The sequence below is a fragment of the Mesoplodon densirostris genome, chromosome 9, assembly GCF_025265405.1.
Source record: "Mesoplodon densirostris isolate mMesDen1 chromosome 9, mMesDen1 primary haplotype, whole genome shotgun sequence".
Taxonomy (NCBI): Eukaryota; Metazoa; Chordata; class Mammalia; order Artiodactyla; family Ziphiidae; genus Mesoplodon; species Mesoplodon densirostris.
Window position 1 is genome coordinate 108,332,339 of NC_082669.1, and position 27,213 is coordinate 108,359,551.

General features: G+C 46.8%; 1 protein-coding gene across 3 annotated transcripts in view; it reads right to left on the reverse strand.

Moving 5' to 3' along the window:
* PRKAG2 (protein kinase AMP-activated non-catalytic subunit gamma 2) overlaps positions 1-27,213 on the reverse strand; it is a 288,987-nt gene that overhangs the window by 45,895 nt on the left and 215,879 nt on the right. For 2 of the 3 annotated variants that reach the window (XM_060108919.1, XM_060108918.1), the window contains exon 5: positions 19,395-19,464. In XM_060108919.1, coding sequence (XP_059964902.1) covers positions 19,395-19,464 — 70 coding nt within the window. Of the gene's footprint in view, positions 1-19,394; positions 19,547-27,213 lie in introns of those variants that run through there. The other variant, XM_060108916.1, reaches the window with a different exon arrangement.

Sequence of the window (27,213 nt, forward strand, 5' to 3'; positions counted from 1 at the left end):
TGTAGAAGTTAATTGACAGTTGGCAAAAGGAATGACAAGGTACTGTGGCTCCAAAGCTGTGCCTGTAGCCGGACAACGGCCCACTGCCCACTGCCCGGGAGGACCTCACTCCTATCTCCTGGTTCACTCAAGGAATACAGCTCCAAGAGACCTGACAAAGCCGCTGAGCCCACACCCATCTGGACATTTGGGGAAGATTTAGATTACCTGGGAAATATCCCAGAAGAAAAAAATGACTATATTGTACATACTAATTAGCAAGCTAAGTGTTAAACAGCTTGACACTAACCAAGTTCCCCGACTGTGGAAAGGAGCCCCTGTTATTCTGTTTCCTACTGTGGTAAACACGCCGTATGTGCGGACTGGTTTGCCAATTTCATGATAAACTATGTGCACCACTCCCAAACCTCTATTTTCATTTCTGACCTCTCTTCAGGGCACTGTAACTCACAGTTCATAATCCCATTACCTCCTGGGCAGTTCCCTTCTCAAATATCTCCCCTCCTGCTCGTGGAATAAAGTCACACAATTCAGGCTGGCATTCACGAACCTCCGTGGTCTGGCTTCTCCGGGACCTCGTTTCCCTGCTTCCCGTCTGCGGGTCCCGGCACACGGCTCCCTGCCAGGCTCCCTGCCGCCCTTAATCTCACTCTCCGGCATTTGTTCCTTCTGCTGTAATTTAAACTTCCTTCTCTACTTTTTCTCGTCCAATTTCAACCCAACCTCAGATGCCATCTTCTCCATAAAAGCAGTGAACATATCTGAGCGCTCATTTCTGTGCTGTAACTCCAGGTACTACAGGAAATGACCTCATTTAATTTATGTCACGACCTTGAAGGCTGTGCCTCGATGTCTTCACTTGACGTATGAGCTGACTGAGCAACGGGCCTGAGGTCAGCGAGTCGGGCGGTGCCTGGAGTGGGATTTGAACCCGTGCCCAGGACTCCAGCCCTTTTCTCATGGAAACTCTGCCTCTCAGTCTCCCCATGAACGCACGGGCCCAACAGACACCTGTGAAGCTACTGTCTGCGGGGCGCTGTCCCCGTGTCGAGCCACGGAGGGACGCAGCAGGCACACCTCTGTCCTCCCGGCTCACCAGCCGGCAGAGCGAGGGCACCGGGATGTGAGCCACGCGACAGGTGAGGTGCTGGATGGCTCGAGGTCACAAGGCAGGAGCCGACCCCGAGTCAGGAGGTCAGGAGGGAAGTCTGCAGCGACTTCTTCCCCTGGATACGCACGTTCTATCTGTACTTCTCATCAGTCGTCACTTTATGTCTCATTCATGTGATCTGCACAGCTCTGATCATCTTCTTCTTCTTGGATGATAATTTCTTTGAATGGTCAGGATCTTACTCATTTACTGTGCTAATTAATTTCGTCGATAACTGACTTACTGCATGTGGTCTCAGTGTGGGTTCTCCCAAAGCTGATCCCAAGACCAGGGGAAGTGAGAGGGAAGGAGAGTCAAAAAGGGAGCTCCAGTAAGCGGGTCACAGCTCTGTGCAGAGTCGCAGCTGCTGGGGACCCTGGAGAGGCCGCGCACGGACCTCAGAACTGCCTCCTAGTCAGGAGCACCCCGCCCTCTCTGGTGAGGGGTTACCCTGGGGCATGACCTCTGACACTCCTGCCCTGCGCCCACAAGCCCAGCTGCCAGAGAACACCCTCGGTCGGAGCTGTTCAAATAGAAGAACTTGGATGCAGGCGAGGCACCCACAGCCACCTGCTCCCAAGAGCTTCCACTGTGTTAGAGCCTGGGGGTTTCTGGGGACCCAACACACATGCCGCTGCCTTGCAGGTACTACAAACCAGTGCGGGAGAGACACTAACCATCACTACACCATCATGCGTGCTACCACAGGACAAGTCCGGGCTTACAAACAAGGTAAGTGGCAGTCAGTGAGTGGATGGATGGAATTTGAGTCAGCGTGCTTCCATTTTTCTCAAACCGTTTATCTCCCGGAAAATAGGAGTCTTGCACAGGAAGGAACTGGAATGCAGGACATTCATACGACAGCCACACGGAAATCCCGGTCCCTCTCTGCCATCACTGCTCCCGCACTGCCAAGGAAGGCGACTACCAGGCTGCTAAATGAGTCGTTTCCTCGAAGCCTATTCAGAGGGGACCTGTGCAGACACAAGGCTCAAAGGACCAGTGCAGGCAACCACACATGTAACTAACATTTAACTTACAAAGTGCTGGTCAAATCCATTCTCCTAAAATGCAAATGAAGGACATCAAGGGGGAAACTATAATAAAATGTAACACTCCATCTCCCAGAAAGGAACCGTTACAAGATAGTTTGTCTGTTAATTAAATCAAGAATTTTCATAAAAGGAGTGCACATTTTACAGATGTTAACATCACAATACGAATATCTGAAATAAAATCTTAAAATACTACGGAAAGAAATATTTGAACTTTTAGAATTTTTAAAACACTGTAAGCTTTGTGTTAAACATATTTTTGGGGTAACATCTTAATTCGTCTGTTAATTTTTAAAAATAGTTTAACATTTTATTTTGAATAGCTTTAGATTTATATAGAGAAGTTGTGAAGACACAGCAGTTCCTTATACAGCCCATACCAGATTTCCCCTAAAGATAACATCTGACGTTCCTCTGGCACATCTGTCATAACCAACGAACCATCACTGACACATTACTAAAAAGTTCACACTTTGATAGGGTTGCCTTAGTTTTCCCCTAACATCCTTTTTCTGTCCCAGGACCCCATCCAGGACAGCACATTTAGTCATCATGCTCCGTAGCCTGCCCTAGGCAATGATGGCTTCTCAGACATTCCTTATGATTGATGACCTTGAGTACTTGACCTTGAGACCTTGACCAGGAGTACTGGTCAGGCATTCTGTAGAACGGCCCTCATTCCGGATTTGTACGATGTTTTTTCTCATGATCTCAGTTTTGAGGTTTGTGTGTTTTAGCAGGAAGAACAGAAGGTGAAGTGCCTTCACATCCCACTGTATCTAGGGTACCTGCTGTCAACACACCTCATCACCTGGATCACCTGGCCCAGGTAGGATCTGTCGGGTCCTTCCCCTACAGGGACTCTTCCCCCTCTTCCCACACTGCAGTCTTGGCAGGGAAGTCACGGTCCACCTCCCTGAGGGCGAAGCATCTGCATAAATTACAGTAAATCCCCTACATGTGAACCTTCAAGTTGAGAACTTTCAAAGAGGTGAATGTGCCTTCGCATGTCCAATCACGTAAGTTAGTTCATGTGTCTGGCATACACTGTCACAAGTGTGCATCCTCGACAAGTGGTTGTGCTCTTGTGTACTTTACCGTACAGTACTGTATAGAGTACAGGAGTACAGCATCTTTATTTCAAGCCCAGGGTGTCCAGAAGCAAGCGTAAAAGCAGTGGTGATGTAGCCGGTACCGCTAAGAAGTGCCAAGCGATAATGATGGAAACAAAAGTGAAAATAACTGAGAGTGGAGTGAGGTGAAAAGACGGTAGACATCGCTCATTCTTGTAAAATGAGTCGTTCAACCATCGGCACGATTCTAAAGACCAAGGACAAGATCATGGAACATGTGAAGTCTGCTGTGCAGACAATAATATCGAAGAAGCGTGGAAAACTGGTGGAGGAGATGGAGAAACTTCTCAGTGTGTGGATGCAGGACCAGCATCAGTGTCGAGTCCCGCTCAGCTTAATGCTGATTCAAGAGAAAGCTAAGAGGCTTTATGAAGACTTGAAGAAGAAACACGGCAAAGAATCAGAGGGCGCATCTTTTAATGCCAACCGTGGCTGGCTTCATCGGTTCAAGGCTGGAGCCAACCTTCACAACGTAAAAGTAAGTGGCGAGGCAGCGAGTGCAGGTACGGTAGCTGCCCGAGAATTTCCTGAAACGCTTCAAGAAATTATTGATGAAGGCGCGTATTTACCTGAGCAGGTTTTTAATGTGGGCGAGATAGGACTGTACTGGAAAAGGATGCCAGACCAAAGTTACATCAGCAAGGAGGGAAAGTTGATGCCAGGCTATAGAGCAGCAAAGGACAGGCTAACTGTTGTTTGGTGGTAATGTTTCCGGTGATATGAAGCTGAAGCCTCTCTTAGTTTATCACTCAGAGAACCCAAGGGCCCTTAGAAACACAGCCAAGGGCTCTCTTCCTATTGTGTGGAAGAGTAACCCCAAGGCCTGGGTTACACAGGCCATTTTCCAGGACTGGTTTTCCACCACTTTATCCCGGAGGTAGAGAAATACTGCTCGGAGAAGAACGTCCCATTCCACATTCTTTTGCTGCTTGACAATATGCTCCAGGCGACCCCCCACCCATGGATGACTCGCATCCCAACGTCAAAGTAGTGCATCTGCCACGGATGGTGGCTCATCCAACCTATGGACCAGGGAGTTAGAGCGACTTTCAAGAAATATTATTTATGTCACACTTTTCGTCAGGCAGTAAAGGAGACTGACGAATCAGGAACAACCCTGCGACAATCTTCGAAGGACTATAACATCTACAGGCCATAAAAAAAAACTGACTTTGCCTGGCATGAGGTTACGGCCGTCACCGTGACTGGGGTTTGGAAGAACCTTTGCCCACAGTTTGTTCATGATTTTCGTGGATTTGAGAAGGTCTCCAGCAACTCAGTGACCCTGAGCAAGAAGCCGGAGGCAGATCTGCAAGAGGACGACTTCACTGCACTCCTTGCTGTGCAACACGAGGAGCTGACTGATGAGGACCTGATGGAACTGGAGGCCCAGAGGAAGGATGGAGAGAGACAGAGGAAGAAGAAGTAACTGAAGAACCAAAGAGATTCACGACGCAGGAAATGGCAAGGGGGTTCTCTGCATTTGGGGCGGCACTGGTAGTTTTGGAGGCACAGGACCTGAACGTACAACGAACAGTACACGAAGGTTGCAGCAGCCGTTCAGCAATCCAGTGCCACCGTGTCATCTATGATAAGAAAAAAAGAGCTGCTACCCAGACATCGCTGGATCGTTTTTTCAACAGGGTAGATAGAATTGAATCCAGCAAGGAACCGGAACCTGTGCCATCCTCGTCAGGCGTGAGGGAAATCGCAGCTTGTCCTCCATCTCCTGTTGCTGACGATCCTTCAGCTCTACTGTCCCCCACCTCCTCCCCCTCCTCCAGTCAGTAACTCTTCTTGCCTGTCACGCGATGCCAGCCCCTGGATGCCAGCTGTTGTATGTACTACTGTACTTTTCATGGTACTGTACTGTAAGGTTAAAAATGTTCTTTATTTTTTGTTTTTAATGTAGTATTAGTGTGAAAAGTATTCTAAACCTATTACAGTACAGTACTATACAGCTGATTGTGTTAGTTGGGCACCTAGGCTAACTTTGTTGGACTTACCAATTTAGACTTACGAATGCACTCTTGGAACGGAGCTCGTTCGTATGTAGGAAACTTACTGTACTTGGAACGTTTCTGTAGAGGAGAGCTGTCTGTCTGTCTGTCTCAGTATGGACTCACGGTATCTATCCCATACTCTGAGTCACAATCCAACAACCATGTCAGGATCAGTGCTCCAGCCGGCAGGGTCCACCCCGATGACGGGGCTGTGTGTGAGGCACGGCCCACGTTCTCCTGAGTCGGCTGGGGCTGTGACTCCCCGCCAGGCCCCCCAGGACTTCCCTGCTCACACCTGCAGCCCCCAAGCCAGCAGGGCGTGGAGAGCTGGGCCCTCGGGGTCTTTGCTGTGAAGGGGGTCTCCCTCTGTTCCCTCTGGAGCATCGCCAGCCCCCAGGTGGTGAAATGTGTGCCCTCAACCACCAGCGGCTTACATCAGTGTGGTACGTTTGTTACAATTATTCAATTGCCTTAGTTTCTATCCCTCCAGGACAGCACCTCACACGCAGCCCTGTCTCCTTGGGCTCCTCTTGGCAGTGACAGCTCTTCAAACCTTGACCTGATGGTCTCGGTAGTTTTGAGGAGTACTGGGCAGATACTTTGGAGGATGTCCTTCGACTGGAATTTGATGTTTTTCTCATGATTAGCCTGGGGTTCTCAGTTTTGAGGTGGATCTATAACACTATATTTTTTTAATGTAAAAAGCTTGACCAAGCAAAGCAAAATGACACTAAAATGTATTTTGGGTCATGATAAGGCTAGACTATTACTGATGCAATAACATCAATAACAAAAGTGTTAGCATTTAAAGTCAGGAAAATAAAGTAAAATACTATAAAAATGTCATTGCTTCTCTACATTTGGTGAAACTTTTTTTTTTTTTTGCGGTATGCGGGCCTCTCACTGTTGTGGCCTCTCCCGTTGCGGAGCACAGGCTCCGGACGCGCAGGCCCAGCAGCCATGGCTCACGGGCCCAGCCGCTCCGCGGCACATGGGATCCTCCCAGACCGGGGCACGAACCCGCATCCCCTGCATCGGCAGGCGGACTCTCAACCACTGCGCCACCAGGGAGGCCCCTACATTTGGTGAAACTTTTTGATGAGAGCACCATTTGTATTATTTACATTATGATGAAGACTCATATTGTATCTGAAGGAAGAAACGCATTGAAACAGAAGGTAAGAGTATCTGGAGTTAAACCAAAAAGGAAAAACACCCAAAAAACCCCAAAACCATTCAACAATAACAGGTTGTTTGGAATAAGTTATTAAAATTCCTGAGAAGGCAAGTTCAAGCTCTCGTTATTCAAAAGGTAACTGGGGCTAAGAAAGTATCGCAGTGTCCCACTACTGTTGGGTTATTTTATCTGTCCCCGGGGAGAAGTGTAACTGCAGAGTGTCACGCTGGCACCTGAGCCACTGGTCTATGAAAGCCACCCATCGTGGAACGACGTTACACCGTCCAATCACACACTAACCCAGCATCATCCAAGGGAGCTACTGAAGAGTACTGCTGGGAAGGAGAAAGTATATGTTAAAGTGTTTAATCTGTGAAGGTCAACAGAACAACTTGGGAAATGCAACATCTCAGTTTACGTGCAAACAGTTGTACGCTCTAACCAGGAAGAAGTGGCCGAGTGTTCCTCTCCCTGCAAGCAGATCTGGTCACACACCACCCTCGACAAGTCCTCACCGCAGCGCAGCACCTCACACGCCACGGCCCCGAGTTTCACACCCTGGGCTCCCGTGGACACTTCCTTTTCAAAGGCAGCTTCTGAACTCTGGGCCTGTGTCCTCGTGCCTGCCTCTACTGGGTGCACGGCCCAGGTGGCCACTGGACTCCTACCTGCCTTCCTGTATGGGCTGAATGGTGGCCCCCACAAGATACGTCCACCGGGAACATCAGAACGCGGCCTTATCTGGAACAAGGGTCTTTGGAGACAAGGTCACCCTGGATTATCAGGCTGGGCCCTAAATCTGATAACCAATGTCCTTATGAATGAGAGCGGACACAGACACAGGAGAAGGTCGATGGAGGCAGAGATCAGAGTGATGCTGCTACGAGCCACGGGATGCCTGGGAGCACGAGCAGCCACCAGAAGCCGGGACAGAGGCCTAGGACAGATTCTCCTTGGAGCCTCCAGACGGGACCAGCCCTGCGGACCCCCTGAGCTCGGATGTCTGGCCTCCCGAGTGTGGGAGAATAAAGTTCCGTTGTTCCAAGCCACGGGGTTTGTGGCACTTTGTCATGGCGGCCTCAGGAGCCTCCTCTGTCTTCCAAGTTCAGTTCACAGGCCCCGTGCACCTTCCCTAAAGGCCCTCAAGGCACCAGCACCCCTCCACTGTGAACACCCCCGCTAGCGCTTCGTGCGTGACGCCCTTTCGGAGCCCTGATGCGCCTTGTGCCAAAGCTATAGATCTGCTTTAGACGGCAGCTTCGGGGGCAGCAGACGGGTCCCCAGCAAGTTCCTCACGGGTGTCAGGACACGCTCATGCCTGCTATGTTGTATGTCACTGAAAGACACGTCCATGAAAGGCAGGGGCCATGGTAATGATTCAATCCCCATCTTAGAGGGGTGAGAGGTGTTCTAAAACAACGTTTACACGTTGCCCAAATATCACTAAAAACACCCCAACCCAAGAAAACTAACTCCTTATTTCCAATCCTGTAATTTTAACTTAACGTAAGACGTTTCATTGTAATTCCACAAAGAAAAAGATTATCAATAGGTTAGTTATTTTAAAATGTCTTTTATGCTTTATTCTATGCTTAGAAACATAAGTTTACTATATTCATATAGTATCTTTTCTTTTTAGAAAACCATTTAAAATAGTTAAGCAAAAAATAAGCAAAAATATGGAAGTTAAAAGTATATGGAAAAGATTAAACTCTCATATACATACATTTTCTTAAAGTGCTTAGAAACATGATTAACAAAGTCAAAGCTTAAATATAATTTTACAGGACTTACAAGGTAGCAGAATAAATGAAGTGCATTAGATATTTTTCCTTTACATGCTTTTTGCATTTGGTTCTGTGTGTGCTGGGGGCAAAAGTGTCTACTGAAGAGGGAGATGCATGTGCTCTGCTAGATAAGGGGGCAAAGAGTTACTAAGAAAGAGGGAAAAGCGTAGGTAAGTAAAGGCACAAAGCTTCCCCAATGAGACAGCTCAAAGTTAGTTGCAAAAAATGCCTAAGGAATGTCACAGACCCGACAAGGCTGTGACCTTGAAATGACAGCGATCTCCATCCATTTAAAAATGGCTTTGGGTTTAATTCTGTGAACCGCAGCCAATGTTTCCTCTTTTTCAGGAAAAAGAACCCAATTACTGTACTAAGCCAAAGCAACAGAGAGGACCAGGGTTAACTCACAGGGATCCAGCCCCCAGCGCCAGCAGGCCTGCAGGGTAAGGAACACCTTGATGACAGTGATGCCAGGAACAACACACGGCCACCCCAGCCCACTTCTTTTTAAAAAAAAATTTTTTTTTTCCTGTGGTAGTAAGTCACATAATGTAAAACATACCACTGTAACCAAATTTAACAGTACCGTTCAGTGGCACTAAGTACAGTCACATTGTTGTGCAACTCGCACCACGATCCACCTCCCGAATTTTTCACCTTCCCCAACCGAAACTCCGTCCCCATTAAACACTAACTCCCCATTCCCCCTCCCCTCCCCGGCCCCTGGCATCTACCAGTGCACTTGCTGACTCTATGATTTGACTATTCTAGGTACCTCGTATAAGTGGAATCCAACAGTGTGTCTGCACCTAATGCTTATTGGAATGCATTTCTAAGGTTAACTTAATACATGTCCTGTGAACAGGCTGAACCTTCTTTCCCCCCCGTGCTATACAGTAGGTCCTCCCCAGCCATCTGGTTCACACACAGCAGTGTACAGATGTCAGTCCCCACTTCTGTCAAACACGCTTTCAGCAATTTAAAGGAGTTTCCTTCTCCCTCTAGCTTAATAAGGATTTTGTAAAAGGAACATATGTTGAATTTTATCAGTTGCTATTTCAGTATCTACTTAGATGACCAGAGGTTTCTCTCCTTTAATCTGCTGACATTAACTCCTCGGTGGATTTCTTAACAAACTGCAGCCCTGCATTTCTAGGACAAAACCTTGTTTGGTCACAAGAGACTGCATGGCTCATCCTGCTGATGTTTTTGTAGGAATCCTGCCCATATTTTAAATGCTAGGTTAATCATTTGTTTTCTTCTTTGTGTGCTATCCTCTGGTTCTGATGTCAGGATCGAGCGAGCTTCACAGAAGGAGCTAGGAAGCCGCCATCTTTCCCTAAAGCCCTAAAATAATTCAGATGACCTAGGCTTTGACTGTCCCTTGAAGGTTTTACAGAATTTACCCACCAACAGGCTGAATACCAGGCCTCTTCTGCAGGGGCAGAGGAAGCGTGAGGACCTTTCATTACTTAAGAAAACCCCAAAGCCTTTATTGAGATAATTCACATCCATACAGTTCACCCATTTAAAGTGTACAATTCAATTAATTACTTTTTAATTTCTTCTATGGTGATTGATGAAAGGGATCGTTAACCAAGAAAATACGAACTTGTAAAATTTACTCAATAGTGACTGAAAAGATTTTTATGTATATTGATATAGTTTGACATATTCAGATTTCTTTTAATGTTATTTTCTAAATCTCTGCATTTATAATTAAGAAGCCCCTCTTATTTCTTTTTTTTTTTTTTTTTTGCGGTATGCGGGCCTCTCACTGTTGTGGCCTCTCCCGTTGCGGAGCACAGGCTCCGGAAGCGCAAGCTCAGCGGCCATGGCTCACACGCCCAGCCGCTCCGCAGCATGTGGGATCTTCCCGGACCGGGGCACGAACCCGTGTCCCCTGCATCGGCAGGCGGACTCTCAACCACTGCGCCACGAGGGAAGCCCAACCCCTCTTATTTCTAATACTTTGCGTTTTCACTCATTTTTTTCCTTGAACAGACTTGACACAGGTTTATCCACTTAATTGGTCTTTTCCAAGAATTAAGCTTTTGCTCTTGTTGAGCAAGACTACTTTTTGATTGCTGTCATTTCAGTAGCATTTTAGGGGGGAGGAGAGAGAAATGAACACACTCAGCAAACCATGTTGACTCACAACGTGGCAGCCCAGCTCAGTGCATCAGGCAGGTGCACCGAAGACTGGCTTGTCACCTCGTCCCCACCAGCGTGCTGCAGTTTTGACATTTGGACACAGTGCAGTTCGGACGCATCCTGACTCATTTCAGTTACCAGCGTTTAAGCAGATGTCCGTAAATGCACGCACATCTTTGGGGTTCAGCAATGCAACGGATCTTTCTGCTGTGGGGCCCTGGCTGCCTCTAATACAGCATGTTATCGTTCTTACAACATGGGTAAGTGCTGTTCAAATCCAAATACGAAAAATGATTTGCAGAGTAAGGCACTAACAATATACGATCCCCTGAGAAACTCACGGGCCTGGGTCCTTTCCTCAGGTACATCAGGGAGCAGGCCAGTCTTCTCCAACGGGGACTCTAGGACTTGCAGGGTCCAGGGGGAGCAAATGTAGGAGAAAGAACAGGGCAGACCTAGACCAAACCTGTATGAGAACTGTCATCACCTTCAGTGTGACGTTGAGCAAATTCCTTCATCCCCTTGGCCTGAATCTCTTCATTCGTAAAGTGGGGATAGCACCATCTTTCTTGCAGAGTGATTCTGAGGAATGGGGCTAAATAAACTCAAACATTCAATCACAAATGCTGTCAACTGGGTGGTATGTACGATATTCACACGGGGAAAAGTCTGACGGTGCAGACACCGAAGCCATCACTAGCCAAATGGCTGTCGCCAGAAGACGCACTAATGGTGGCTTGATTTTAAATTTATGCTCAGTTGCCTTTTTGGTCCTTTCCAGGGTCATCATCATAGTTATACTTGTGGAGACTGCACTACACAGCAGGTACTCAAGTGACTGTTACACTCAGGTTGCTTAATGCATGTATAATCCTATTAGCTATAGGAGCTATTATTGTTTCCTACTTACACCTGAAGAAACTGGAGCTTGAAATAACTTGCCTAAGGTCTCCCAGCTATTAAGTAGAAGAAATGGGACTCTAATCTGGGTCTGACTCGTGTTCTTAATTACACGACACTAATTATATATGCAGCTTAAGGGGGGGGACATGCCACATGTGTAAGCATCAAAGCTACAGGAGTCACTGTGAAAAGAGCCAAACAAAGGTAAAAATAAACACGCGAGAATGCGGATGTGGAGATTCTTGAGGTCTTAATGAAACAACTACACATTCCATAGTATGTGGTCTATAAAATAACAATTTATTGGTAGCAACTTACTGTTAGAATAAATGATCGAGGTACGACCTAAGATAAAATAAATCAGGTATTAACAAAGTTCAGAAACCTCAATGATGGACATAAATTCAGATACACAGGAAACAGCTCAAAGTGGGACAGAAGCAACAAATTAAAAGATTTAAAAGTGACTAAAGTTTGACCAAAAGGTTCCCAAATTAGTTTCCTCCCCCAAATGACTCTCCTTTTAGTATCCGAGTTAAGCTAGACTTCTTTCCCCCTGATATCAGTGCAAGTGCGATCACAGCCACAAAAGAAAGATCTAAAAGACTTTTTCCTCAGGCACCAGATTATGCAAGCAAGTCCTCACGTTTCCATCCGCTGTACTGCCTCTGAGTTGTTCAGCCGCGGGACACAGTCTATTCTGACCTCATGCTTAGGAGGAGAAGCCTCGGTGCACCTGGGAGGTACATGCGGGTCACCTTACAGCTACCCCGTCACTGCTCTTTGATTAGCACGCATAAACTTGGGAAGTGGATTCCCTCTCATTGCCTTAAGTAGAAATGCCTTATTTCTTTATAAGAAACAACATTAACCACTGAAGTACACTGAGCCCATGTGCCAGAGTAAAAGGTAAAGCTCCAGAAAATACATGTGTTCACGTATGTGACAAATATTTATTGAAACTAGGTCTTAGTCACCATCATATCTTTGAGACCTGGCAAACAGTTACGTTTTCAGTCCCCATCCTCACAGAGCTTCCACGATGGCAGAGAAACATGAATAAATGCCTTTCACCTTAACAGCTCCATCAACCATGAGGGATCATGAGATAATATGTGAAGGCCTGTCTGGGGCTTCCAGGAAGTCAATTTTCCCGAGGAAGTGACATGTAGGCTGAGACCTGAAGAAAACTAGCAGGTGGCCAAGAGGACAGGGAAGAACAATCCAGGGAGAGGGAACAGCCTGTGCAGAGTCCAGCAGGCACGGAGGAACAAGGCCAGGAGGAGGGAGGTGCGTGGTGAGGTGGGCAGAGGGAAGAGGGAGGTAAGTCTGGGCTCCAGCCTAAAGGCAAAGGAAAGTCAGAGAAGGCTTTTAAGCCTGGAAGTGACACGATCAGATACATGTTTTTAAAAATATCTCTAACTGGTGCATGTAAAGTTGATTGGAGGGGCCAGAGTAGATGCTGGAGAGACGAGGCTGTTTAATAGTCAATAGAAAGGTGACGACGGCAGAGACAGGTAGGTATTCAGGAGGTGAAAGCAAGAGGACCGACCGCTTGGGTGTGGGAGAGTGAGGGAGCCATAGCTCAACGTCATTCTTGTTAAAAAGCAAAACAAAAAACCAGGTGAACGTGGTAGCACTTACTGAATCAGGTTGGTGGGGGGGGAAAAAGAGGCGCGAGGGAGAAGCAGGGGGACAGACCAGAGAGACGGTGCGATGACTCAGGCAGAGACATCCAATAGGCAACCGAATACTCAGAAGGGAGATCTGGCTGCAGATATCTATTTGGGCATCATCAGTTATTAAAGCATCGTGGTAATTAAACACTGGGCAACAGGCAGGTGGTAACTGAAGCCATGGAAGTGAGGGAGACTGCCTAGGGGAGGGCACAGGAGGAGAAGACAGGTGGCTTTGGGAAGTGCCAGGAGCAAGTCCCACAGCTGATGTTCAAACGCATGGCTCGTGAATTAGCCCTCACTCCACCTGCTACTACAAACAAAACAAAACGGAAAGGAAAAAGGGTAATAAGAAAGAGCCCTCAAGGAAACCACGAGCGGGCAGGTTTGAGGAGCACGCCAGGAGTGCTCCGTGGGAGAGGGCAGCAGAGGTCATCCCTGGTGACGCCTACGAACAGCTCAGAACGAGAAGACGACTAAGTGTCCACTGGAGTTTGCACAATGGAGCCGCGAGTGACCACCTCAGGGAATTTGGGTGGAGTGGTGGAAACGGGCTGAAGAGGGAATGGGAAGTGAGGAAATGGAAGAGGGTTTCCAGATAAGGGATCATTTCGTGTCGGTTACGAAGGCCGGCTCAGCGCCTGGGCTGCAAGTCTAAGGCCTGTGTTTGAAACCTGACGACCCCACCTTCCCAGATATGTCCCCCGTGGTCACTTATTTAACCTCTCACCGTCTTAATCTCCTCCTCTATAAACAGGGAAGATAAAAATATTTACCCCTTAAGAGTTGTTTTGAGGATTAGACGAGATGAACATGAAGGATTTATAACAGTGCCTCAATATACTTAACACACGCCGGCTACTATAATCATAGAAAAAGGACAAAAATTCTTCCAGTTTCTTCAAATAAATTCCAAGTGCTTTGTGGTAGCACAATTTTCCCACTTTAAAATTCGCAGGTAAAATGTAAAGGCACAGAGGTCCTGGCATAACAACCTTGCAAGGGTTCTGCCTATCCCATGCAGAGCTGTAGGGTGGAAACACCCCGGCCAGGGAGCAGACAGCCTGACGCGCTGGCCTGGACTCCTGCCAGCTGCCTGCTGGGGCCGCCGAGGGCTCACCAATGAGCAGGCAGAACCCGTCTTGAGCGAGAAGGTCGTGGAGGCCCCTTCATCACCGTGGACATGACTCAGCGCGGCCTTGGTTCCTGGTGACTTCCCAGTTACTTGTGAAGCCCGGTGGCAGGTCCCACTTTTGGATCCTCAAACCCTGCTGTGCACTCCCCTCTTGTGTAAAATAGTCAGGGGTCTTAACATTTCAGATAACAAAACCTCCCCAGCCTATAAAACAACTACTCTATCTTATCAAATCTAAGATACCATCAAATGTGAAGCCTGACTTTAAAATGTGTACCTAAAGTCTGTTAAAAATGGCAAGCTTTCAAATATGGGGTCAGCCGGAGCAGAAATGTTTAATTGTAAATATTTCATAAAGCTGTAACTATTTTTATAAACAAGAAACAATAAACCTCTTCTCTAAGGTAAGTATGCAAACTCAGCAGGGAAGGAAAGAGTCTGGAAGATAGATTCTCAGAGCCTTCTAATACTACGAGATGATCGGCCAACAACCAAACCGCGATCACAAACCTGTCACCACCAGAGGTCAGTACCCCTCACACTACAGTCAATAAGCCAAGTGGACCCAGCTGAGCCTCACTGATCAAAGCTGAGTGAGAAGGGGATACTTTAAAAGGTTCCACAAATTCACAGGAAGACATTCTCCCTTAAGTAAGTTAGAGCAGTGTTTCTCAAACTTTTTTCATTATCCACCTCCCCCCCAAGCCTTTCTATACATTCCCCCCTCAACTGTCCTACCCCCATGAAACTTTAATACCACAGATACACTGTCTATCCATTCAGGGGCCCTTTGGAGAGCCAGAAACCACTGTAATAGCTAAGATTTTTTGTCCCCCAACAAGAACCAATGTTTGCTCACTTCAGGGCAATATCCTCCAGTTGTGAATGAACAAGTTAGAGTGAATGCACATTTTCAGTTTATTGTAGAGAGGTTGCTGGTTGCTTTAGGTCGTATTTTCAAGCTGGAAGGAAAAGTACAAGTTCATCAATGCTGGGCTTTGGTCTACCGAGAAAACCCACAGTGACAACGACAACAAAACAAGCAAGCAACGCGCCAAGAGACAAGGATTATTCAAGAATACAGCCACTTCATTACAGGACTGGGCCTACAAGTCCAAGGTCCTTGACTGAAGAATAATGCTTTCCCCTCGCTTGTACTTCTTAACCCCCACCTCTTCCCTATTTTTGATCGTGCACACTAGCTTGACCCGTCTTGCTAGGAAAATGAGTTTGGAGGCAAGTTCTGAAAAGCTTATCCTTTGGGAAATGCCTTGAGGAAGGTGAGGAAGGGACAGCTCGGACAGAAAGGGCCACCTGGACTGAAGGAAGCAGGCAGGTGGTGAGGGGAGAGGGGACAGGTGACTGGGAAGAAGTGGGATGGACCAACCACAGCGACTTGCTGAAAGCCCGAAGAAACTGGAGAGTCTGCGACAGCTGGAATGACAAGACGGCAGCGATAACACAGGTAGTTCCCAGGGGCCGTAAAGTTCTTGATGTAGCGCCAGAATTGCAGATTTATTAATCATGAATAAATTTCTGAATACTCATCTACTTGAGAAAGCACTCACTGGCTGCGTTTAGGTGCTTACGAAGGTGCTGGGCCCTGTGGTTAAATAAGTTCAAGACGGTTAATCTTAATAAAAACAAACAGGTGTGGCTGATATAATTAAACACTTGAAACGCAAACACAAAGTGACTGCTATGGGCCAGGCACTGCTCGCATCACTTTGCAGACACCGAATCATTTCATCCTCCCATCGTTCCCATAAAGGAAACAAAAACACTGAATGTAGTCACTGAGATACCAAAACACGGCTGAGCACCCACGACGTGCCACCGTATCACCTGCTGGGAAGAGAAAGATGGATTATGGAGAAGTACAGAGGGCTTTAGGGAGCGGCCTCGGAGAGGGTGAGACTTGGGCTGAGCCGTGATGTAGTAAGGTTGGCAGGTGGAAAAAGGGAGCAAGAGAAGGTCTTACCCTCCAAAGGATGTAAACCCTCAGGCACCGAGACCACGAAGGGTCACAGAACAGGGGTCTGGCTAACTCTGCTTGTGAGCCAAATCTGGCCTCTTTCTGTAAATAAAGTTTGACTGGAACGCAGCCCTGCCACTTGGACCGCGTTGCTGCTTTGCTGCTGCACGGGCAGGCTGAGCAGTCTTGACAGGGACAGAGACCAAGACCATCTGGCCCTTTACAGAAAAAGTTTGCCCGTGTCTGTTCTAGAGCCTTATTATTCATCGCAGGGTCTGTGAAGCAGCTGCAGCAGCACTTGGGAGCTTAGCAGAAATGCAGACTCCCAGGTTCCACCCCAGACCCACAGAATTAGAATCTGTCTTTTAAAAAGCTCTCTGGCAGGGCTTACGCACGGAAAGCTCTCTGATCATTGGTGTGTACGGTCGGGATGAGGCAGTGAGGCTGCGGATGAAGAGAAGTCTGCATGTATTCTATATACAGACCCAGGAAAGTGGTAAAGGTTTCCCCGTAAAGGAGTGGTGCTGTCAATTCACGCTCTGGAAAGGTCCCTCTGTCAGGGTGCGATGGTAGGAAGAAGTGGGTGGGCACTTGGTGTCAGAACCCAGGCAAAAGAGGACCTGGACAACACATGGGAGACAGAGGCACAATTTCTTCTTTCTTTCCAGAAGCAAATTAACGTTTTAAGAGATTACGCCAACTTCACTAATGCCTTTCTAACGAACAGAGTATCTGTTAGAATTTATTAGGAAATAGGAAAAGACTTGGTAACAAAAATATTAGCAATCACGTGTTTCCATGTATACCAAATGCATCCCCATCTAAGGAAAGTGTCCAGATCGCAATGCACAAATGATGACACCAAGTGAATAAGAAGGAAGCTGGGAGATTAAGCGAGGACCTATTCAACAGCTATGTATCCATATTATGTTGGCTGCTAACACATCAGCTCACAGGATGCTATTTAAAGGTGTAATGTCCTACTGTTAGGACTTATTGTTCCCCCGAATAAATGTAAGATTCTGCTTGATATTCAGTTTTTCCGTATTTTGGATGAATAAGCAATCTAAAGTTCAAAAGAAACAAAGCAGCACTTTAGACAACCACGCCAACACTACCCCTTCCAGCTTGGCTAACAGCTTCCAAGCAACTGCTTTTTAACATTTTGCCTTCTTAAGAATCTAGAAAAATTTGACAGGGTTATTTGTGTGATTCAGTATGCTTTAAAGTAATGACAGCAATATAGATAAAAACAGATAGGTGGAAATGGGAAATTCCTTTTCTTAGATGCTTAGGTTTAGTATTTTATATTCATTCCCGTGGCAGAAACAATGCAAAAGAAATAAGGCATAGAGGTATTTCTCAAATATCTGCTTTGAGAAATGCAACATAATTAAATTAATAAATCTCAAGTAAGGAAAAAAACCCCATCAAACCTGTACCGAGAAAAATCTCTATGGACGATTCATTAATAAAAAGCTTAAAAAGTCCATGAGTTCAGTACAATGGTAAATGGCACTTAAACAGTAACAGTAACTAACATGTACTAAGTGCTTACTGTGGATTTACATTGTACTAAATACCATTACATGGATTATCTCATTTAATCCTCAAAATACCCCGATACTAGCTCCACCTTATGAATGGGAGAACTAAGGCACAGGGAGGTTAAGTAGCTTGTCCAAGGTCACGCAGCTTAATAAGAAGTTAAGATACGCTCTGAAGCTGGGCCTGTGCTCTAAACCATAACTATGGCACCTCTCCAATAGCATCTGCTGTCTACTTCCCTTTGCCCCCATGTGAATCTGCAAAATGATTAAATGCAATGGAGTCTCATTGTTACTGAAATCAGGGACAAAGAAAACTCTATGATTTAGATATTCAAAGTCTTAACGAAAGGGGGGCACACCATACTGCCCTGTGGGCAGTGCCCCAAGTTTGACCTGCAATATAATAAAATCACGGAATAATGAGGTGGATTCGATTCGACACACTGGATTATTTTTCAGTAGGACAGTAGGACAGAATGCAAATTAAGCCCTAGTAAAATTCTGAAATGTATCATGTAACTGCTTGTTAATAATAAATATGGCGGCAGGCTTTTAATGATAATTACTATGAACACGACCTTCTGGCTAACATGTCTGTGAAATGCGGAAACTCTAAAACATAAAATAAACGTAAGCACTGGCCTGATACTGTCGGCTTAACGTTCTCATATTGGTTGTGCATGCTTATTTAAGTAACTGCCTGACTGTAAATAAACGGAAGTATTAAAGTAAAGTTGGCAGAGGGCACAGCATCCACATGGCACATGCTTTGTTCCAGGAGCTTTATTCCATCAATACTCTTGGAAAAAAGAGAAGTCACTAAACGAATAACGGAAAACACAAGATAGTGTGGAGGTCTTTTAAATTCCTCAAATTGTCAAGCATCTTATACAAAGTTCTTTTTAGACTTTGAACTCATCATATCTCATTTTAAATACTAATTCTGCCAAAGAACAAGCTCATTCCCTTCAAATTTTAACAGTTTCAAAATAAGATCCAGGTAAACGCTCATCATAATCCACGCTAAATATTCATTTTGCCAAAGAACAAACTCATCCCCCCACATTTCAACAGCTTCAAAATAAGATCCAGGTAAGAAGAAGAAAACGGGGCAGGAAAAGGAAAAAAACCGAGCGAGCGAAGGGAAGACAGAAACGATGGAACGACAGGATCACCTGAACTCAAAACCAATTCGCTAAGCCGCCACCGCTTTTCCTATTGAACTTTCCCTATCAAGACGAGAAGACACACCCTGCTGGTGGTATTTTCACAAGTACAGATAAGGGAACCAGTGTGTGTTATTTAAAGGTATGGACCATAGGCATAATCTGGGGGTTACCCCTAAATGTATGGTGGCATCCCAAACAATTACTACGGCACATCACCTTGCTCTAATTCCAGTTCGGCTTGTAAGGACAAAAGGACCGACCATCCGTGTGGATGGCCGGGTTGCGGGCTCCCCTTAGAACCCAAAGAGATTTCGCCACCGAAAGGCACCCGCGGCCACTGCAGACACGCTCTGCCGGCTCCGCGTTTCTACCGCCAGCCCCCGCAGGGCGCGCCGCCCGAAGCCGGACGGGCGGTGGGCGGCTGGGTCCCGCGGCCTCCGGGGCGTGAACCCCGTCTGTCCCCGCGCCCCGGCCCCTCCGGGCCCCCGGCGTAGACACGGAAGCGCGTTCCAGCGGGTGGCACTCACCTTCTTCTTCCAACTCGAATTTCTCCAGCATGCCGGCTTCCGCGGATCCCGGGGCCGCCGCCAGCGCCGCCTGAGGAGGAGGAGGACAGGGATCAGCATGCGCTCGGCCGCGCTCGTCCCCGGCCGCGCGGGCGGGGGCGCGGGGACGCGGGGGGGTGGCGCGCGGGGGCGGAGGGCGGGGGTGCCGGGGATACAGGGGCGCGGCGGAGGCCGCGGGGGGCCAGAGGGCCGGGGGGCGGTGGTGAGAACGCGGGGGGCGGGGCCGAGGGGCGAGCGGCCAGGGGGCGGGTGTAGGCGGGCGAGCGGTTGGGGGCGCGGGGGCGGGACGAGGGGGACTGGGGGGAGGCGCAGGGAGGCGGGCGGGGAGCGTGTGGGGGTGGTGTGGGGTGGGGTGGTGTGGGGGCGGGGGCACGGAGGCGGTCTCTGCGGCTCCGCGGAGCGCTCCGGCCTAGCTCCGCGCCGGGTCGCTGGGAGGAGGGGCCTCCCGGGCGGCTGGCGGGGCGGGGGGCGGCGCGGCGCGGCCCGGCCCGCCCGCACGGCACAGAACGGGCGGCGCGGCCCAGCCTCCGGCCCACCCCCGCCCCAGGCCGCAGGTGGCGCGGGCCGCGGCCTAACCTGCCGCCCCTCCCCGAGTGGAACGGCCCGCTCCCGGCCTCCCCCCGGCGCCTCGCGCGTTGGTATGGACCGGCGAGGTGGAACCGTGGGACGAGGACCCCGAGGAGCCAGGGGCTGGCTCGCTCGAGGGCGGCCGGGGCGCCCCTCTGGCCGCATCCCTCCTTCCCGCCAGGGCCGCCGACCGGCCATTAGCAGAGGCCCGTTTTCTCATCCTTGCCTCGTCCTCCCATCCCACCTCTCACATCCGCTCACCTTCCCCCGCCACCCACGGCAGCGCGTCCCTGCAAGTTTAACCTGCGCAGGTGTAGTCTCGGCCAGCCCGGGGGTGGGGCACGAGGGGAGCGCTGCCAGGTGGGGGTGGGGTGGGCGGGGCGACGTGCCAGGGAGAGGGGAATGGAGGCTGCAGGACCCCAGCGGGAGATGACCCCAAAGGCGGGGGGCGGGGTGGAGGGGAGTGGGTGAGGGAACGATTGCTTGCTTTTCTTTCTAAAGTTTAGACTAAATTGCCCATCCTTTTCCTCTAATAAAAATTTTGTTCTGTGGAATATACGTACTGTAGATGCACTGTGTCGCTACCAGTTTTACCCAGCCATGGAACCTTTAACGTGCTTCCTCTCTTCATAGCCCATTCTCTTCTTTGGGGAGCCACTGCCAAAAGCACATACAAATCTAAATCTGGTCCTGGCCACTCCTGTCACCCTGGATCTGGGTATCTGAGACTCTCCAATCGCCAACTCAGGTTGGCAGGCAGCGAGGCTGGCAGCCGAGAGCTTCCTGGAAGAGCAGGGTAACCAGAGAGGGGACAGGCACCCCATTCCGTGAGGCTCTCCTGTGTTACAGGCAATGACTGCCCCAGGTGCAGGGGGCCCTTAGCTCACTGCAGAGTGCAAGGGCCCTGATAAAGAGATTAGCTCCCCAGCGCTGATTAAGGCTGTGAAGTCCCGCCCCCACCAAAGGAACTTGGTTCTGTCACTCTTGCAAGCCTAGCCTGGAGGAGGAAGTACTTAAATTTCCTTTATGCTTTCTTTTTGCTCTGTCATCTCAGTTGGGCCAATACCCAAGTCTTTTTTTTTTTTTTTTGGTCACGCCATGTGGCATGAGGGATCTTAGTTCCCCAACCAGGGGTCAAGCCCATGCCCCCTACATTGGGAGCATGGAGTCTTAACCAATGGGTCACCAGGGAAGTCCTGCCAGTCCCTAAGTCTTAATCTTTGCCTTAAAAAATGTGGGGGGAGGAAAAGAAGACAGAACTAATTTTGTAAGACATGGTGGTTAAAACCCTCAGCTGTGTCATGCTTAACAGCAAAAGACTGAATGCTTTCTCTCTTAAGTTCCGGAACAAGGCAAGGATGTGTGCTTTCACACTGTTCTTAACATAGTACTAGAAGTTCTAGCCACTGCAATAACACAAGACAAAAATAAAGGCATACAAATTGCAAAGGAAGAAATAAAACCATCCCTATTTGCAGATGACATGGTTGTCTTCATAGAAAGTCCCAAGGAATCTACTAGATAAACAAACAAATCCCAAAACACCAAAACTAGAACTAATGAGTGCAGCAAGTTTACAGGATACAAGATCAACACACAAAAATCAATCACATTTGTGCTAACAATGTTCATGCTAACAATGAACATGTGGAAACATATTAAAAACAATATTATTTATGATGACCACAAAGAAAATTAAATACTTAGGTATTCACTTAAGAGAACATGGACAGGGCTTCCCTGATGGCGCAGTGGTTGAGAGTCTGCCTGCCGATGCAGGGGACATGGGTTTGTGCCCTGGTCCGGGAAGATCCCACATGCCGCGGTGCAGCTGGGCCCGTGAGCCATGGCCGCTGGGCCTGCGCGTCCGGAGACTGTGCTCCGCAACGGGAGAGGCCACAACAGTGAGAGGCCCACGTACCGCAAAAAAAAAAAAAAAAACCAAATCCACCTGCCAATGCAGGGGACACAGGTTCGAGCCCTGGTCCGGGAAGATCCCACATGCTGTGGAGCAACCAAACCCGTGTGCCACAACCACTGAGCCTGTGCTCTAGAGCCCACGAGCCACAACTACTGAGCCCACGTAGCTCAACTGCTGAGGCCTGCGCGCCTGGAGCCCATGCTCCGCAACAGGAGAAGCCACTGCAATGAGAAGCCCGGGCACCGCAGCGAAGAGTAGCCCCTGCTCGCCGCAACTAGATAAAGCCTGCGTGCAGCAACAAAGACCCAATGCAGCCAAAAATAAATAAATAAAATAAAAACTCAATAGTAGAAAAAGAAAACAATCCAATCAGAACATGGGCAAAAGATATGGAGACATTTCACTGAAAAAGATAGACAGATGGCAAAATAAGCACATGAAAATATGTCCAACATCATTAGCCATCAAGGAAACGCAAATCAAAACCACAATAAGCTATCACTACACCCCTATTAGAATGGCCAAAATAAAAATAGTGACCACACTAAATGCCAGTGAGGATGCAGAGGAACAGAATCACTTGTGCATTGCTGTGGGGATGCAAAATCATACCACCACTCTGGGAAACAATTTTGCAGTTTCTTATGAAACTAAGCTCCCAACTGCCGTATGACACATCGATGGCACTCTTGGGCATTTATCCCAGGGAAAACGAAACATGTTCACACAAAAACCTATGTATGGCGGGGGTGGGGGGAGATCTTCAACATGGTGGAGGAATAAGACATGGAGATCACCTTCCTCCCCACAAATACATCAAAAATACATCTACATGTGGAACAACTCCTAAAGAACACCTACTGAATGCTGGCAGAAGACCTCAGACTTCCCAAAAGGCAAGAAACTCCCCACGTACCTGGCCGTGTGGCTGACATGGTCTTGGTGCTCCAGCTGGGTGTCAGGCCTGAGCCTCTGAGGTGGGAGAGCCGAGTTTAGGACATTGGTCCACCAGGGACCTCCCAGCCCCACGTAATATCAGTCAGTGAGAGCTCTCCCAGAGATCTCTGTCTCAACGCTAAGACCCAGCTCCACTTAACGACCAGCAAGCTCCATTGCTGGACACCCCATGCCAAGCAACTAGCAAGACAGGAACACAACCCCACCCATTAGCAGAGAAAGGCTGCCTAAAATCATAATAAGTTCACAGACACCCCAAAACACACCACCAGACACGGTCCTGCCCATCAGAAAGATAAGATGCAGCCTCATCCACCAGACCCCTCCACCAGGAAACCTATACAACCCACTGAACCAGCCCTACCCACTGGGGGAAGACACCAAAAACAACGGGAACTACAAACCTGCAGCCTGCGAAAAGGAGACCCCAAACACAGTAAGTTAAGCAAAATGAGAAGACAGAGAAATACACAGCAGATGAAAGAGCAAGGTAAAAACCCACCAGACCAAACAAATGAAGAGAAAATAGGCAGTCTACCTAAAATGGAATTCAGAGTAATGATAGTAAAGATGATCCAAAATCTTGGAAACAGAATGATGAAAATACAAGAAACATTTAACAAGGACCTAGAAGAACTAAAGAGCAAACTAACGATGAACAACACAATAAATGAAATTAAAAATTCTCTAGAAGGAATCAATAGCAGAATAACTGAGGCAGAAGAACGGATAAGTGACCTGGAAGATAAAACAGTGGAAATAACTACCGCAGAGCAGAATAAAGAAAAAAGAATGAAAAGAATTGAGGACAGTCTCAGAGACCTCTGGGACAACATTAAACACACCAACATTCGAATTATAGGGGTCCCAGAAGAAGAAGAGAAAAAAAAAGGGACTGAGAAAATATTTGAAGAGATTATAGTTGAAAACTTCCCTAATATGGGAAAGGAAATAGTCAATCAAGTCCAGGAAGTGCCGAGTCCCACACAGGATAAATCCAAGGAGAAACATGCCAAGACACATATTAATCAGACTATCAAAAATTAAATACAAAAAAAATATTAAAAGCAGCAAGGGGGCCTCCCTGGTGGCGCAGTGGTTAAGAGTCCGCCTGCCGATGCAGGGGATATGGGTTCGTGCCCCGGTCTGGGAGGATCCCATATGCCGCGGAGCGGCTGGGCCTGTGAGCCATGGCCGCTGGGCCTGCGCATCCGGAGCCTGTGCTCCGCAACGGGAGAGGCCACAACAGTGAGAGGCCCGCATACCGCAAAAAGAAAAAAAAAAAAAAAAAGCAGCAAGGGAGGGCTTGCCTGGTGGCGCAGTGGTTGAGAGTCTGCCTGCTGATGCAGGGGACACGGGTTCATGCCCCGGTCTGGGAGGATCCCACATGCCGCAGAGCGGCCGGGCCCCTTGAGCCATGGCCGCTGAGCCTGTGCATCCGGAGCACGTGTGCTCCATAACGGGAGAGGCTGCGGCAGTGAGAGGTCCGGGTACCGCAAAAAAAAAAAAAAAAAAAAAAAAAAGCAGCAAGTGAAAAGCAACAAATAAAATACAAGGGAATCCCCATAAAGCTAATAGCTGATCTTTCAGCAGAAACTCTGCAAGCCAGAAGGGAGTGGCAGGACATATTTAAAGTGATGAAAGGGAAAAACCTACAACCAAGATTACTCTACCCAGCAAGGATCTCATTAAGATTCTACAGACAAATTAAAACCTTCAGGGACAAGCAAAAGCTAAGAGAATTCAGCACCACCAAACCAGCTTTACAACAAATGCTAAAGGAACTTCTCTAGGCAGGAAATACAAAAGAAGGAAAAGACCTACAATAACAAACTCAAAACAATTAAGAAAATGGTAATAGAAACATACATACTGATAATTACCTTAAATGTAAATGGATTAAATGCTCCAACCAAAAGACACAGACTGGCTGAATGGATACAAAAACAAGACCTGTATATATGCTGTCTACAAGAGACCCACTTCAGACCTAGGGACACAAACAGACTGAAAGTGAGGGGATGGAAAAAGATATTCCATGCAAATGGAAACCAAAAGAAAGCTGGAATAGCAATACTCATATCAGATAAAATAGACTTTAAAATAAAGAGTATTACAAGAGAAAAGAAGAACACTACAGAATGATCAAGGGATCAATCCAAGAAGAAGATATAAAAATTGTAAATATTTATGCACCCAACATAGGAGCACCTCAATACATAAGGCAAATGCAAACAGCCATAAAAGGGGAAATCGACAGTAACACAATAATACTAGGGGAGTTAAACACCCCACTTTCACCAATGGACAGATCATCCAAAATGAAAATAAATAAGGAAACACAAGCTTTAAATGATACATTAAACAAGTTGGACTTAATTGATATTTATAGGACATTCCATCCAAAAATAACAGAATACACTTTCTTCCCAAGTGCTCATGGAACATTATCCAGGATACATCATATCTTGGGTCATGAGTCAAGCCTTGGTAAATCTAAGAAAATTGAAATCGTATCAAGTATCTTTTCTGACCACAACACTATAAGACTAAATATGAATTACAGGAAAAAATCTGTAAAAAATACAAACACATGGAGGCTAAACGATACACTACTTAATAACCAAGAGATCACTGAAGAAATCAAAGAGGAAATCAAAAAGTACCTAGAAACAAATGACAATGAAAACACGACGACCCAAAACCTATTGGATGCAGTAAAAGGAGTTCTAAGAGGGAAGTTTATAGCAATACAATCCTACCTTAAGAAACAAGAAACATCTCAAAGAAACAACCTAACCTTACACCTAAAGCAATTTGAGAAAAAGAACAAAAACCCCCCAAAGTTATCAGAAGGAAAGAAATCATAAAGATCAGATCAGAAATAAATGAAAAATAAATGAAGGAAACGATAGCAAAGATCAATAAAACTAAAAGCTGGTTCTTTGAGAAGATAAACAAAATTGATAAACCATTAGCCAGACTCATCAAGAAAAAAAGGGAGAAGACTCAAATCAATAGAATTAGAAATGAAAAAGGAGAAGTAACAACTGACACTGCAGAAATACAAAAGATCATGAGAGATTACTACAAGCAACCCTATGCTAATAAAATGGACAACCTGGAAGAAATGGACAAATTCTTAGAAATGCACAACCTTCTGAGACAGAACCAGGAAGAAATAGAAAATATGAACAGACCAATCACAAGCACTGAAGTTGAAACTCTGATTAAAAATCTTCCAACAAACAAAAGCCCAGGACCAGATGGCTTCACAGGCGAATTCTATCAAACATTTAGAGAAGAGCTAGCACCTATCCTTCTCAAACTCTTCCAAAATATAGCAGAGGGAGGAACACTCCCAAACTCATTCTACGAGGCCACCATCACCCTGATGCCAAAACCAGACAAAGATGTCACAAAAAAAGAAAACTGCAGACCATTATCACTGATGAACACAGATGCAAAAATCCTCAACAAAATACTAGCAAACAGAATCCAACAGGACATTAAAAGGATCATATACCTGATCAAGTGGGACTTATCCCAGGAATGCAAGGATTCTTCAATATACACAAATCAATCAATGTGATACACCATATTAACAAATTGAAGGAGAAAAACCATATGATCATCTCAATAGATGCAGAGAAAGCTTTTGACAAAGTTCAACACCCATTTATGATAAAAACCCTCCAGAAAGTAGGCATAGACGGAACTTACCTCAACATAATAAAGGCCATATATGACAAACCCAAAGCCAACATCGTCCTCAATGGTGAAAAACTGAAACCACTTCCACTAAGATCAGGAACAAGACAAGGTTGCCCACTCTTACCACTATTATTCAACATAGTTTTGGAAGTTTTAGCCACAGCAATCAGAGAAGAAAACAAAATAAAAGGAATCCAAATCAGAAAAGAAGAAGTAAAACTGTCACTGTTTGCAGATGACATGATACTGGACGTAGAGAATCCTAAAGATGCTACCAGAAAACTACTAGAGCTAATCGATGAATTTGGTAAAGTATCACGATACAAAATTAATGCACAGAAATCTCTTGCATTCCTATACACTAATGATGAAAAATCTGAAAGAGAAATTGAAGAAACACTCCCATTTACCACTGCAACAAAAAGAATAAAATATTTAGGAATAAACCTACCTAAGGAGACAAAAGACCTGTATGCAGAAAACTATAAGACACTGATGAAAGAAATTAAAGATGATACAAACAGATGGAGGGATATATCACGTTCTTGGATTGGAAGAATCAACATTGTGAAAATGACTATACTACCCAAAGCAATCTACAGATTCAATGCAATCCCTATC